At 42.3% G+C, this 16,286-nt stretch overlaps 1 protein-coding gene across 1 annotated transcript in view; it reads left to right on the forward strand.

Annotated features, from left to right (window-relative positions):
* Window positions 1-16,286, forward strand: part of BAIAP3 (BAI1 associated protein 3) — a 143,532-nt gene that overhangs the window by 104,138 nt on the left and 23,108 nt on the right. The window contains exons 22-26 of the mRNA XM_040440180.1: window positions 8,275-8,418; window positions 9,396-9,494; window positions 11,265-11,480; window positions 13,803-13,871; window positions 15,170-15,249. Coding sequence (XP_040296114.1) covers window positions 8,275-8,418; window positions 9,396-9,494; window positions 11,265-11,480; window positions 13,803-13,871; window positions 15,170-15,249 — 608 coding nt within the window. The remainder of the gene's footprint in view (window positions 1-8,274; window positions 8,419-9,395; window positions 9,495-11,264; window positions 11,481-13,802; window positions 13,872-15,169; window positions 15,250-16,286) is intronic.

Genomic DNA, 16,286 nt, shown 5'->3' on the forward strand with positions numbered 1-16,286 from the left:
CGAGCAGCTGCCAAGATGCCACTTGCCACCAGTTTGGCCATATTTCAGAGCTGCAACATCACTGGAGTGCCCAAAAGCACAAGGTGTGCAATACTCAGAGACATGGCCAAGGTAAGAAAGGCTGAAAGACGACCACCACTGAACAAGACACACAAGCTGAAACGTCAAGACTGGGCCAAGAAATATCTCAAGACTGATTTTTCTAAGGTTTTATGGACTGATGAAATGAGAGTGAGTCTTTATGGGCCAGATGGATGGGCCCGTGGCTGGATTGGTAAAGGGCAGAGAGCTCCAGTCTGACTCAGACGCCAGCAAGGTGGAGGTGGAGTACTGGTTTGGGCTGGTATCATCAAAGATGAGCTTGTGGGGCCTTTTCGGGTTGAGGATGGAGTCAAGCTCAACTCCCAGTCCTACTGCCAGTTTCTGGAAGACACCTTCTTCAAGCAGTGGTACAGGAAGAAGTCTGCATCCTTCAAGAAAAACATGATTTTCATGCAGGACAATGCTCCATCACACGCGTCCAAGTACTCCACAGCGTGGCTGGCAAGAAAGGGTATAAAAGAAGAAAATCTAATGACATGGCCTCCTTGTTCACCTGACCTGAACCCCATTGAGAACCTGTGGTCCATCATCAAATGTGAGATTTACAAGGAGGGAAAACAGTACACCTCTCTGAACAGTGTCTGGGAGGCTGTGGTTGCTGCTGCACGCAATGTTGATGGTGAACAGATCAAAATACTGACAGAATCCATGGATGGCAGGCTTTTGAGTGTCCTTGCAAAGAAAGGTGGCTATATTGGTCACTGATTTGTTTTTGTTTTGTTTTTGAATGTCAGAAATGTATATTTGTGAATGTTGAGATGTTATATTGGTTTCACTGGTAAAAATAAATAATTGAAATGGGTATATATTTGTTTTTTGTTAAGTTGCCTAATAATTATGCACAGTAATAGTCACCTGCACACACAGATATCCCCCTAAAATAGCTAAAACTAAAAACAAACTAAAAACTACTTCCAAAAATATTCAGCTTTGATATTAATGAGTTTTTTGGGTTCATTGAGAACATGGTTGTTGTTCAATAATAAAATTATTCCTCAAAAATACAACTTGCCTAATAATTCTGCACTCCCTGTATGTGTGATATAACTTTACAAGTGAATATAAGAAATTTGGGAATATACCTGCATTCTTCTTCTTCTAGCAGTCTTTATCAATCTCCAAAAAACACATTTGGTTGCACAATAGTAGTAAAATGCAGACATCACTGGACGTCAGCGGTAATATTGGGGTGTGGACGGGTCAGACAGCAAGTCTGACATCATCAGAGTTCTTAAAGTTGCTGTAAGCTGCCCATGACATGTTCCCCCATCAGGAAAGATCAAGGTTGGATAACAAAAGTCACTGGAGCCCTAGGATTAATAGTAGACAAAAAGGAGAAGGGAAGAGGGGTGTGCAGCTGCAGTATCTCTACCTCAGTACAAGGAGGAGGAGGAAGAGAGGAATGCAGCTACAGTATCTCTACCTCAGTAAAAGGAAGGTGAGGAAAGAGGGGTATGCAGCTGCAGTATCTCTACTTCAGTACAAGGAGGATGAGGAGGGAAGAGGGTATGCAGCTGCTCTATCTCTACTTCAATACAAGGAAGAGGAGGGAAATAGGGGTATGCAGCTGCAGTATCTCTACCTCACTACAAGGAGGAGGAGGGAAGAGGGGTATGCAGCTGCAGTATCTCTACCTCAGTACAAGGAGGAGGAGGGAAGAGGGGTATGCAGCTTCAGTATCTCTACCTCAGTACAAGGAGGAGGAGGAGGGAAGAGGGGTATGCAGCTGCAGTATCTCTACCTGAGTACAAGGAGGAGGAGGGAAGAGGGGTATGCAGCTGCAGTATCTCTACCTCAGTACAAGGAGGAGGGAAGAGGGGTATGCAGCTGCAGTATCTCTACCTCAGTACAAGGAGGAGACGGAGGGAAGAGGGGTATGCAGCTGCAGTATCTCTACCTCAGTACAAGGAGGAGGAGGGAAGAGGGGTATGCAGCTTCAGTATCTCTACCTCAGTACAAGGAGGAGGAGGAGGGAAGAGGGGTATGCAGCTGCAGTATCTCTACCTCAGTACAAGGAGGAGGAGGGAAGAGGGGTATGCAGCTGCAGTATCTCTACCTCAGAACAAGAAGGAGGAGGAAAGAGGGGTATGCTACTGCAGTATCTCTACCTCAGTACAAGGAGGAGGAGGAGGGAAGAGGGGTATGCAGCTGCAGTATCTCTACCTCAGTACAAGGAGGAGGAGGGAAGAGGGGTATGCAGCTGCAAAATCTCTACCTCAGTACAAGGAGGAGGAGGGAAGAGGGGTATGCAGCTGCAGTATCTCTACCTCAGTACAAGGAGGAGGAGGAGGGAAGAGGGGTATGCAGCTGCAGTATCTCTACCTCAGAACAAGAAGGAGGAGGAAAGAGGGGTATGCAGCTGCAGTATCTCTACCTCAGTACAAGGAGGATGAGGAGAGAAGAGGGTTGTGCAGCTGCAGTATCTCTAACTCAGTATGTATTTGCATAAAGAGTCACAGTATCATTGATATTACATCAGTCACATACAGGGGCCATGGTGCTTTCTTGCAGCTGTACAGATGTTACCGCTTGAACTGTATGTAAAGGCCAGATGTAAAAGTGACACCCACCAGGATGAGGTACCAGAAATGTGCAGGCAACACAGAGGGTTTCTTGCTGAAATATCTTTCTATCAGGCACATTCAACAACAGTCACGTATCTGGGGCTGACATTTTCCAGTGCCATATTATTCAGAAGTGTACACACCTTGTACCTATCCAAACTACTCCACTAGGGGGCCCATTTCCCTGACCTTTCCACACTAAGGAGCCTCAGGTGACTGCCTGCTCCTGACTAAATCCAGCTGCAATGGTCACCACCGCACGTCCATGTTTCATAAAACGTAACACATTTCAAACAGTACATAATAGGGGTCATTTACTAAAGACAGATGTTTAACATGCTGGTCTTAGTAAAAAACCCTTTGAGGAAGTTCTGGCAACTTCTTTTAATACATTTGTCGCATTTTCTGCTGTCCATGCCCCAGAACAGAAGTCTACTCCAGCCAGGAGCTGGAGTAGATTTTCGGTGTAATGTGCACCAGTTTTCGGTGTAATGTGCACCCAGAAATATTCATACCTAACCCATTGCATGACCCCACGCTCAGAGGCTTTAAAGCTGGTAGTCTGGAAGTTGTGCACCTAGACCTGTGATCCTTACAAGTGTAATACGGTGGCTCAGTGGTTAGCACTGTTCCTGCGCAGCGCTGTGGTCCTGCATGGAGTTTGTATGTTCTCTGCGTGTTGGAGTTTCCTCTGTTCCCGCACCACACACTATAAATATATTGATAAGAGCTGATCTCCTGGGAGTCTCAGAAATTGAACCAGCTATGATCAGCTATTTCCAAGACTGGTTTGAATCTAAAATGGATTGTCATGATGAGATAAACCCTTAAAAATTTGGTCTTAAACTGATGTGTTGGAGGGATCACATTTTTAGGTCCAACGTTCATTGCAGATAAATTTCATAACATATCTTTACAGTGGTTGTGCAGTGGGCAGGTCCCGCGCCCGGGGTCTCTTCTACAGGTGTTATAAGAGTTTTTTGAGTTTTGTCATGACATCAGTTGCATTTCAGCAACGAGGGAATAAATCCCCCTATGTAGAAGGTGATGGTGGGACCGAGGTGTAGGAATGCCAGAGTGGTGTAAGAGTTGCCCCTAGTGTCCCTTTAGGTGCGGCTTTTGCACTTGTCACGGTGCTCCTACCTGGATATCCAGAACCCCAAGCGTGGTCGTCTGAAGCAGTGATGAAAGGGTTAACAGTTGAGGGATTTGCAGACTGGTATTGAAGTAGTTAACAGCTTTACTTGAATAAACTTGCACCACAGGAACAATCTTCCAAACTTTATCTTGGTTATCAACAGATTTTGTATTAACTTTTGGCTGGCAAACGCAATCAGCTCTGCTACATCTGAACTCATTCAGCCCTGCTATACTGGCTGCAACTTAGCTTTCTGTAGTCTGACTCTTTCTTTATCTTGATCTGTATCTTTGTCTTTGTCTTTATTCAGGGAATCCTTACTCCTGACTTTGGAGGCTTTTCTACTCTTTTGTCTTGCTCCAGCAGAGCAGATAGTGCTCTGCTGGCCTAGGCAGGACTCTCCCAGCAGGGACGAGCTCCCTACAGCACAACCTCCCTTGGAGAGGGGGTAGGCCAGACAGACCTTTACTAACTAAACTAAAAACTCCTCCCTCTCTAGAGAGGGCTGGAATGGACAAAAAGGGTCCATTCCAGGCAAAATAGCTCTGCCAATATTGCCTCCATCTGCTGATGAACCAGGTACATTACATATAATACAACAGTTGCATGGAAATGAATACACATTTTTGCAGGATATGGAATAAATACATAAGATGACACAAGATGACATTGTATCAACCATAAGAGATAGGGATGGGGCAAAAAGAGTGGTAATGCCCCGCTAGCGGGGCGTTACATTTGGAAATCTGTTTTTCTGATACAGATCAACTTCAAAAACATAGGCTTAAAGGGGTTCTCTGGCCATTTCACCTAAACCGTATGTGTTATTAACCAGTGGAACTTTTACATACTACCGACCCATCCATCGCTCTGCTGATGCCGCCGTCTACGCTACTCTGATGTGGCTGCTTCTTTTCCTGTTCAGCAGCATTAGGGTACCGAGACGGCATCATCGGTGTAGTGAGAGATGGGTGAGTAGTGTAAAAGCTCTTCCTTTCACAGGTTACTAACACCTATGGTTTAGGTGAAATGGCTGGAGAACCTCTTTAAATGATTATGTTCTGAGGAAGTTGAGTAGTTTGCTTCATTTATTTTTTACACTGAACTCGATAATAAAACAAACCATAGACAGTTAACACCCTCTAGTGGTGGCTGAAGCAACTCAAAATTGTATAATTTATTTTTATGGAAATGCAGTGGATTTGGAGCTCTGTGTCAGATATAAGGAGCTTCGACCATTGTACAGATATAGTAAGAAATTATTTAGCATGGATTTTATTATTTTTTTACGAATATTCCCTTTAAGGTTATCTTGTATAAGGAGTATGCACAGTTCTTGAAAGGCCCTTTAGCAAAACTTAGTATGGATCTCCCCTCCCCCTGCCTGTCCCCCATGTGCGCATCAAACCCTCCCAGGCAACATGGAACATAATGCGTTCATCCCCATATTTCTCAATTTATAATTTTTTATTACATGGAAGACATTTTAACCACTTCACATCCGCGCCATAGGATATAAACGTCCTATGGGTGGATGTTTATCTCTGAATGGACATTCTGTAACGTCTACTCAGAGATGGCAGCTGCACGCTAATCGTGCAGCTGCCGAGCGGGTGGCCCGCTGTCAGTGAGAAGGCAGGGACAGTTCCCAGGTGTCCCAGCCTTCTAAATCGCTGTATACACAGCGCTCAGTGAGCGCTGTGTATACAGATCAGGAAGCGCTATGCGAGAGTGCAGGAGCTGTCAGGTCTTCTACAGACCTCGATCAGCCCTGCACTGAGGCTGTACAGCGTTGTATTCTGCTGTACAGCCTCCCTGGGGGCTGTATCTCCCCTACAACTTGGGCAACTATGTCAGCCCCAGTTACAAAAGAAATCAATGGTGAAACAAAAAAAAAAAAAGTGAAGGTAAATGTCTTGTATGACCTTATTGGGGACGAAAAGTGTAAAATAAAAAAAATAAAAAATAAAGAACAATAAAGTATGTAAAAAAAAGGGTTTCACATGTAAAAAAAAATAATTCCCCAATTAAGTGATTCAAAAATAAAAACTGTGTCCAAAAAAGCCATTTTTGTCAACTGACATCACAAAAAGTGCAACTCCGAGTGATCAAAAAGGTACCAATGGTACCAATAAAACCGTCACCTCATCCCGCAAAAAATAAAACCTTACCTAAGACAAGCAGTTGAAAAATAAAAAAACTATGACTCTCAGACAATGGAGACACTAAAATATGTTTTTTTTCCTTCAAAACTGCTATTTTTGTGTTAAAGTGAAATAAATAAAAAAATTGGACATATTAGGTATCGCCGCATCTGTAAAAAACAGCCCTATAAAAATATCACATGACCTAACTCTTCAGGTGAATATCATAAAAAAAAAAAACTGTGCCAAAAAAAACATTTTTTGTCACCTAACATCACATAAAGTGCAACAACAAGCTATCAAAAAGGCGTATGCCCCCCAAAATAGTAGCAATCAAATCATCACCGCATCCTGCAAAAAATGAGGCCATAACTAAGACAATCGGTCAAAAAATAAAAAAGCTATAGCTCTCAGACTATGGAGACACTAAAACATAATTTTTTTGGTTTCAAAAATGCTATCATTGTGTAAAACTTAAATAAATAAGAAAAAGTATACATATTAGGTATTTCCACATCCATAACGATCTGCTCTATAAAAATGTCACATGACCTAATCACTCAGGTGAACGCTGTAAAAATAAATAAATAAATAAATAAATAGAAACTGTGCTAAAACAACCAATTTTTTGGTCACCTTGCACCATAAAGTGAAATAATGAATGATCAAAAAATCCAAAAACGGTACCAATAAAAACGTCAACTATTCCTGCAAAAAACAAGCCCCTGCACCAGACGATCGGCAGACAAATAAAAAAATATGACGTTCAGAAAATAGAGACACAAAAACTTTTTATTTTTTTCAAAAATGCTTTATTATGTAAAACTGAAACAAACAAAGAAAGTAGACATATTTCATATCATTGCGTCCGTAACTACTTTGTCTATAAAAATGGCACATTATCTAACCTGTCAGATGAATGTTGGAAAAAATAAAAACAGTGCCAAAACGGCCATTTTTTTGTTACCTTGCCTCTTTTTAATAAAAATTATATGTATATCCCCTAGTTTCCAAAATGGGGTAACTTTTTGGGAGTTTCTATTGTAAGGGTGCATCAGGGGGGCTTCAAATGGGACATGGCATCTAAAAACCAGTTCAGGTAAATCTGCCTTCTAAAAACCATACGGGCTTCCTTTTCTTCTGCGCCCTGCCGTGTGCCCTTACATCAGTTTACTACCACATATGGGGTGTTATAGGGTAATAAATATTGAGTTTTGTTTGGCTGTTAACCCTCGATGTGTTAAAGAAAAAAATGGATTATAATGAAAAATCAGCCAAAAAAGTGAAATCTAGAAATGTCATCTCCATTTTCCTTTAATTCTTGTGGAACACCTAAAGGGTTAACAAAGTTTGTAAAATCAGTTTTGAGTAACTTGAGGGTGTAGTTTTTACAATTGGGTCATTTATGGGGGTTTCCACTATGTAAGCCCCGCAAAGTGACTTCAGACCTGAACTGGTCCTTAAAAAGTGGGTTTTGGAAATTTTCTTACAAATTTTAAGAATTGCTTCTACAATTCTAAGCCTTCTAACGTCCTAAAAAAAAAAATGACATTTACAAAATGATGCCAACATAAAGTAGACAGATGGGGAATGTTAAGTATTAAATATTTTATGAGGTATCACTTTCTGTTTTAAAAGCAGAGAAATTGAAATTTAGAAAATTGCTAATTTTTCCAAATGTTTTGTAAATTTTGGATTATTTTAAAATTAAAGGTGAAATATATCGACTCAAATTTATCACTGTCATGAAGTACAATGTGTCACGAGAAAACAATCTCAGAATGGCTTGGATAAGTAAAAGCGTTCCAAAGTTATTACCACATAAAGTGACACATGTCAGATTTGCAAAATTAGGCTCTGTCAGGAAGGGGGAAAATGGCCCGGATGTAAAGTGGTTAATTAAAAAAAATATGAAAAAACTCCCCCTTTACCTCTCTACTTTATCCAACTGCTGTGTCAGAAAAAGTACACTGTAAAACTGTCTGCCTGCAGCCACCACTAGGGGGAGCTCTGTGTATAAGAATTTAAACAGTTACCATAGCTATTAATGGAAGCTGTTAATAATCTGTTTGCACTGAGCTCCCCCTAGTGGTGGCTGCCTGAAAATGCAGTGAATCTATGTTGGGAACAGGAGAAGATTTTCAGCTTTGGCCTCCCCATCCCATGGGGTACATAGCAGTAGCACGGTCTGCCTCCATGGGAGGTATGCCACTGACTTGGATCTCTCTTCACCATTCTTTTTTTTCTCTTACACATCACGTATTTGCTATAATTCACTGAAGTTGTTAATTCTCAGAATTTCTATCTATTCCTTTTCTTCACGCAGCTTGAGTATGTGGACTCTCTTTCTAAGCACAGCAGCTCAGCGGTAGATGTCACTATATGCTTCTCACAAATCCAAGAGTTTTGGGCACAGCTTTCCTGGCCGGACTCCTCTGAGGCCTTTGTCTTTTTAACTCAGATTTCTGATGTAAGTAAGGAAGCCACTGTACATAGCCAAGTAAAAGTGGGGGAAAATATTTCTTCATCCCATGGTCTCTGAGGTTTTGTGTTTTTATTTTTTACTCCTTGGTTTCCCAGAGCCATAACTTTTTTAATTTTTCAGTTCACATAGCTGTATGAGGCCTTTTTTTTTGCAGTTGTACTTTGTAATAGCATATGTTGCATATCCTGTTGCAGGAAGCTGGGAAAAAATTTCAAATGGAGTGGAATTAGGAAAAAAATGCAATTCCACCACAGGCTCAGGCCTTTCACAGTGAATGAATGGTTCCCCCGAACTGTGTGTGGGGGAGCCGTTCCAGGCCTGGAAGTGCAGCTCTTCCAGGTTTTCAACTCCCAGATGCCATTGTCACATTTGACCACAGCATCTGAGGGATTAAATGTCTGTGATTGTTGTTATCGCCGATCGCAGACATTAGCCCCAGGTATTTGCTGTTTAAAACAGCAGAGATTTGGTGGCCATGGCTGCCCTTGCACTTGCACTTTTTCCTTTTCCATGTTAACTCCTTTGGCAGTTAAAACGTAATAGAAAACCAAAGCTTTTCTTTTTTTTCTTTTTGGCTATAGTCACAAATTTGAAAGACTCTTAAAAGTCAATAGGTGTCTCTCCACTACAAATAATGTATAGATTGTCACTTACATTTACTGCATGACCTACAGATTTGTATTTGACTTGTTTTTGAGCCCCCTTCTGGTACAGTATATCTTACACCTAGGTCTATTACATAATATTCAAAAGCAAGCTCAAAAATTAAAACTCAAAAAAATGTAAAATGACCAAATTAAAAGTACAAAAAATATTCGCTAAATGTCAAGTCTCCAATTAACAGTTTAAAACCTAAAGATGTTAATCCCTTGTCTGCTTTTACATACAGTATAATTTTATTAGGTAATTACTAGAATGTTTTGTTAAGCTAATAATATGTATTTGACCGTTTTATGTTTTAGGATATGTGCAAAGCAGCAATATATTATTCAGAAGCAATTAAACGTAAAGTTGATAAAACCAATCACCAATCAGCAGGACATACTGTAGTTACAGAACAGGTAAGTCACAAATCCACTATAGGTATAACATGAGTTGTTTGACTTGAACAATCCCTTTGTACTATACCACTAAAAATGAAGCAGTCAGCACAAATGATACGATAGGTAATACATTTTCAGCTTACTGCTGCTGTGAGGGGAAGATGTTATCGGAAGGGTAGTCCTCATGATAATAGTAGGAATTATATTCCAGCTCTATTGTTCTCTATATAGCCCCAGATAAAGATGCCCAAAGATGAACATTGCACTGATCAGTGTGATGCTCTAATTGAGTCACTACAGGGGCTCTCTCTGGCCACAGTGATGGTCTCACTGAGAGAGTTAAGCGAGGCTGTTTGCTGTGCTAAAAGTCTAAACTGAGAGACAAGACAGAAAGGAGAATACATGGAGTGACTTCAGAAAACTACATCCAGAAAACCATCCACCCGTTTGTTTGTTTTTATAAAAAATAATTTAGAAAATGACAAATGTGAAAAAGTGATGGAATGTCCCTTTAAATAAGGCCATACAACAATCTATCACTGATGCCCATTTTTGAAAAACCCTCCTCATATTGTGGGGAACCACAGAAATCAAATGTACTCCACAGATTCTATAGACTGCACTGATTTTAATCTTTTCCCTGTGGTCCTCTGAAGCCATGCCGGATACTGCTTTAGGTTCCTCGCAGGCTGGATACTGCTTTAGGCCCCTCACAGGCTGGATACTGCTTTAGGCCCCTCACACACAGTTGTGTTCGTGGTCTGTGTTACATGGCTCCCAAGTATGGCAACCTTACAAATCAAGACAATTTTGGTTTGCTCCGGGAGTTACCAAATGGCAATGCAGTGCTCCACATAACCCTGTACTAATAGGGGAAGCCCTGAACAAGGAACCCCATCTGTTACCTCTCATAAGACCAGTAACTTGGGTTAACTTTAAATGGGTTATCCCACAAAATGTATGGTCAGATCACTGGGGGTCCAAATGTTAGTGCCCCAGCGATCCCAAGAGTTAACCCTCTGGATGGGGTGGTAGTGCTCATGTTGGACCATTACTCCATTCAGGGCCCTGTCTACGTCAGTTGTATCATTGTTAATGGAGCTTGTAGACCAACATACGTACTGCCATTCAGACAGGGGATCTAGTGGTCAGACAACCATCAATCTGTGGATAGGCTTAAAATCGGATTGCTTGTTTCTTACTTAAAGGGTAACTGTCATGTTTTCATCAAAAAATCTATTTTAGCATATGTTACTGCTGCAGCAGCATTACGCATAAAGCAATCTTTAGTTTCTTCACATACCACTGTTTTCCTTGAGTTTTTCCCTTAGTTACGGCTGTTTAAATATTTACAATATGAGGACCTTCTTAAGATGGCTCCTCTGCCAGTTCTCTGAGGCCAAAACTGCTTTCCCTCACTTCACATACACACTTGCTGTAGCCAGAAGCTCCCTGCCAGCCAATCAGATTGGATTACTGAGAGACACGCCTCCTCACTCTGAAGCCTAATGCAGGCATGCAGTGTGAAGGACCGCCCCTCTGTCTTCTTAGCCAGAGACAGACAAGCCATAGCAACTGTCTTTTAGGGGAGCAGTGGAAAGGGACAGAGGACATTAATGAAAGCAGTTATTATAAGGTAATTACAGATCTTTTGGCAATCATGGACAGACTAACTCAGGTATACATGCCTAGCTCTAATAAACTAGCAAATAAAATAAAAAAGACAGTTATCCTTTCATGTCATCTTCAGCCATTTATTTATTTTTTGTACTGATTTTCTTTGAGCAGCCCTGCATAATCCTGAATAACATCGAGCATGTGCGCAAGTTCATGGGCAATGTCCTGAAAAATCTAGATTGGAAGTCTCTTGAGACAGCAGCAGAACAAACAAGTGGCAGCGAAGCGAAGCAGCAGGTGCAAAAGGCGTTGAGTACCCAGCTTCAGAATATTGATATAGACATGCAGAGGGAAGCCAAGAACATGATCTCGCAGCTAACAGAAAGGGTAATGCAATTATTACATTGAACCCCAACATTCTCCATTAACTGGTGTGTTCCAGATGAGGCCTCCCTTCTTTACACTCGGGTTTGATTATCAGCTGCCATAATGGCGGTCTACCTGGAAATATGGACTCAGCATCCATAACTCTGCAGCTAAGGCTTGTGATTGTTCCAGGTTGACCCAGACATAATGATCAGAAGAACATACAGCAGCCAACATCCTGATTCCACGATTGGAGTCAAAGTTTGGCATGTAACTCTGATTGGTTAACCTGGCAAACAACTATGGGCGACAGCATGGTCTGGATTTTGCCTTTGTAGCCTTAAAGGGTCTGAGATCAGACAAAATTTAGCCAAGGAGGGGAAGACCCAACAGTCACCTGTTATATCGACTGCCATTTCAGCGCCACCGCTCTGGCTTTGTTTATTTGGCTGCAGTGATGATGTGCCCGTCTACATCACTGCAGCCAAGTAAACAAAGCCGAATCAGTAGCATCAATAAAAAAAATTAAAATAAAAAAGGGGAATCGGGAGCGCTAACTGATAAGTGGACCTTTTATTAAAAATATAAATGCAAAAAACAAGCAGGGTAACGTGTTCCAAAGAGGGTCTTCCTTCTTCATTAAACCCATAGGTCTGATGGAAACCCCTTTCGAGATCATTACCCTGCTTGTTTTTTCTATTTCTTTTTTCAATAACAGTCCACTTTTATCAATTAACGCTCCCGATTCCCCTTTTTTATTTTTGTTTTATTGCCACTACCTTTCTGGACCTCAGCAGGAGGGAGCAGTATCTGTAGTGGACTGACTTTGCCTGCCCTAGGTTCCACCCCATGATATGCCTGCACTCAAGGATTTTCAGCTTTTCACTGGGCCAGGGGTGTTATTTATACCGCCCTCACACATTGTTGCGTCTGGCGCATTTTTCTTTTGCAACAATGGGAAATTTAACAGTTGAGTATTGGGTTTTTATTATTTTATGCAATCCCCCCAACATTGGCTAGACTTTATCCAGTTCCTGTGGGATAGGCCTGTAAGGGGGATTCACAATTATCCCTTGACAGCAAATAAAGGTCGAAAGAAGGGTGCTAGATTTCAACCTGCCCAAACTTTTCTTCTAATTAGCAGGAGATTTTAAGTCTGCTCAGAAACGCCCGTCATTTGCACCAGCCCCATCCCTATGAGATCCTTGTCCATGTCCATTATCTGTGCAAAATCTTTACTGTATACTATATATATACACTCACCTAAAGAATTATTAGGAACACCTGTTCTATTTCTCATTAATGCAATTATCAAGTCAACCAATCACATGGCAGTTGCTTCAATGCATTTAGGGGGGTGGTCCTGGTCAAGACAATCTCCTGAACTCCAAACTGAATGTCAGAATGGGAAAGAAAGGTGATTTAAGCAATTTTGAGCGTGGCATGGTTGTTGGTGCCAGACGGGCCGGTCTGAGTATTTCACAATCTGCTCAGTTACTGGGATTTTAACGCAAAACCATTTCTAGGGTTTACAAAGAATGGTGTGAAAAGGGAAAAACATCCAGTATGCGGCAGTCCTGTGGGTTAAAAATACCTTGTGGATGCTAGAGGTCAGAGGAGAATGGGCCGACTGATTCAAGCTGAGCAACGTTGACTGAAATAACCACTCGTTACAACCGAGGTATGCAGCAAAGCATTTGTGAAGCCACAACACGCACAACCTTGAGGTGGATGGGCTACAACAGCAGAAGACCCCACCGGGTACCATTCAGCTCCACTACAAATAGGAAAAAGAGGCTACAATTTGCACGAGCTCACCAAAATTGGACTGTTGAAAACTGGAAAAATGTTGCCTGGTCTGATGAGTCTCGATTTCTGTTGAGACATTCAAATGGTAGAGTCCGAATTTGGCGTAAACAGAATTAGAACATGTATCCATCCTCTGACGGCTACTTCCAGCAGGATAATGCACCATCTCACAAAGCTCGAATCATTTCAAATTGGTTTCTTGAACATGACAATGAGTTCACTGTACTAAAATGGCCCCACAGTCACCAGATCTCAACCCAATAGAGCATCTTTGGGATGTGGTGGAACGGGAGCTTCGTGCCCTGGATGTGCATCCCTCAAATCTCCATCAACTGCAAGATGCTATCCTATCAATATGGGCCAACATTTCTAAAGAATGCTATCAGCACCTTGTGGAATCAATGCCACGTAGAATTAAGGCAGTTCTGAAGGCAAAAGGGGGTCCAACACTGTATTAGTATGGTGTTCCTAATAATTCTTTAGGTGAGTGTATACAATGCTATATATGTATATATAATCCTGCTGTCTCTGCAGATGATCGGAGATATAAAGAAATATATACAGCACATAAGCTTATCACCGGATTCCATCCAGAATGATGAGGTACGTACACAAGGAAAGCTCACGTTCTCCATTTTACTGTCAAGTGCTAGAATGAAATCTGAAAGCTAAACGACTGATTAAAATGAAAACCTTCAAGTAACCGCACAACACTTTGGATGTGGGGGGAATTTATTATGCCATTTGCAACAGCTTTGTTGCATAAAAAATTCCCAAATTATGGAGCAGTCCTACACGGATAATTTGCAACTTTTCTTGCCACTTGACACTGCCGAAAAGTGAAGGCAAAGCTGGGCAGAGTTTATCAGGAGTGAGCGTGGTCTCCACTGTATTAAAAGGGGTTGTGGCAAGTTTTGAAGTTATCCTCAGGTACCTGATTGGTAGGGTCCAACTGCTGGGACCCCAAACAATCCTAAGAACGAGATTCCTGGTACCCTGATCTGTTGGAGCAGCAGGTCAAGCATGCAGTCTGCTTTTCTATTCATTCTCTATGGGATCGCTGAAAATAGCCAAGCTCTGTACTCCGCTATCTCCGGCAGTCCCATAGATATTGATTAGAGCGGCAGGGCACAAGCTCGACATGCGGCACCATCAGATCGGGGGAACCCTGTTTTCAGGATCGGTGGGGGTCCCAGCGGTTGGACACCCATTGATCGGTTAGTTATCCCCTATCCTGTGAATAGGGGTTCATTTCAAAACTTGGCACAACTGCTTTTAATACAGTGGAAACCACGGTCACTCCTGATAAACCCTGCCCAGGTTTCCCTTCACTTTTCAACAGCTCTGCCTGCTGTAAGCATAGATTTCAGCCCAGAATGCACCAGATTTATTAAGAAGTATGCACCTTTTAATAAATTTGGCACTTTTTACTCCAACAAACAATTCAAGGATGTATATTCACTGAATATTTTAAGACTTTAATACATTTTCAAGCTTTTATTTAGTAGTGGCCTATCCTCGCAGGATGGGCCCAAGATAGGCCATCACGAGCTGATTGGCGAGCTTCTGACACCCAGCTTCCCCTGCTGACCAGCTAGTGATGGCCAATCCTGAGGATAGGCCACCACTTAGTAAAAGCTGGACACCCCTTTTAATACATCTCACGACTTCCCCCGTCTTCCAGCAGGCAATAAGTGCGTCCTGTGATCTGCAGGAGTGAGGAGCATTGTGCTGTATTTTTAGCCCCCTGTCAGTGCAATCACTATCATGTTTATGAAGATCTCCACAAATATGGAAATACTTACAGTGATAATCAGAATTAATTTATGGCTCATCCATTGGAACATTGGTAATTTATCTGTAATTTTAATCACTGACATGTGTTGTGTAATCTGTTTCAGGCTGTGTCTCCACTAATGAAATATCTGGATGACAAGTTAATTATACTGAGTGAAACCTTGGTGAAGGAAAACTTGTACAGGTAGGAGCTGAGCGTCCACTGTGTCAAATCACATTAGAGTCCTTTTCTTCAGTGCTGGCGGATGAAATGCACCAAACTGGAACCTTTAGTGCAAAAAGTCCAATAATCCACGGGAAATAACAACGTCATTATGTGGTATCCACATAAGGCACAATGTCATTTGTAATCCACATGAGGTAGTAATATAAAATGTAAAGTAGCAGCAAATGGTAATGAGAACCTTTTTAAGCAAAGGGGCTCCAAATTAACCTGAGAAGGGGGGGGGGGGGGGGGATTGGTGCGCAGACTTGCTCAACTGGGAAGCATTTTCCTGTAACTTGGGGGAGTCCTAACGAGCATGGCCATCTGGGTGAGGGCAAAACGGGGCAACAAGACACACAAAACAGCCAACACGTCCTCACCCGTCAAGTCCAGTCCATGAAGTGGCTCCCATTAGTGCATGGTTCTCCTTTTCTTTAAGCAGGCTGGTGAAGAAGCTCCTTAAAGGAGGTTCTTGAAATCTTCTTCGCTGCTACTGCTGCTAAAAGACATTAGAGGTCTCTCCTGCCTCTTGTATGCTAAGCTTGTTGCTGTAGTGGAGCTCCACTGACTTCCTCTCTCTTCCTCTGCCCTGCTCCAATTCTGGATCTCTCGGCTGTGGATGGTCTAAAACGCGGACCACCCAGTCTTCAATAGCTTTTTTGTAGTCCCACATAGTCATCGCGTGGGCTGTCACTTTTTTGGGAACCATCGGGTTCAGGCCAGCAGATGTACCACTCTTCCTGGTCAGCGGAGTAGATACCAGCGCGGCGGACGCCTCAGACTTCTGCTTTGGTCATCGCTGTATTTGAGATAAGTGTATCTCCTGCAGGGCAGCCTGCATTTCGGGCATGTCATCTCCCCAGGCCATGTCACTCCAGTTCGGCTTAGGCCGCGCCATCTTACTTCCTCTTTTGCCAACACAAACTGGTAAGGGAGAAGGAGCTTTAGAGGTGGAGTCCTCACTTCCTTTCTTTGCACTGGGTTGTTCCCTGTGGGGAAGGCTGTCGTTTCCCGCT

Source organism: Bufo bufo, chromosome 7, assembly GCF_905171765.1.
Source record: "Bufo bufo chromosome 7, aBufBuf1.1, whole genome shotgun sequence".
NCBI lineage: Eukaryota > Metazoa > Chordata > Amphibia > Anura > Bufonidae > Bufo > Bufo bufo.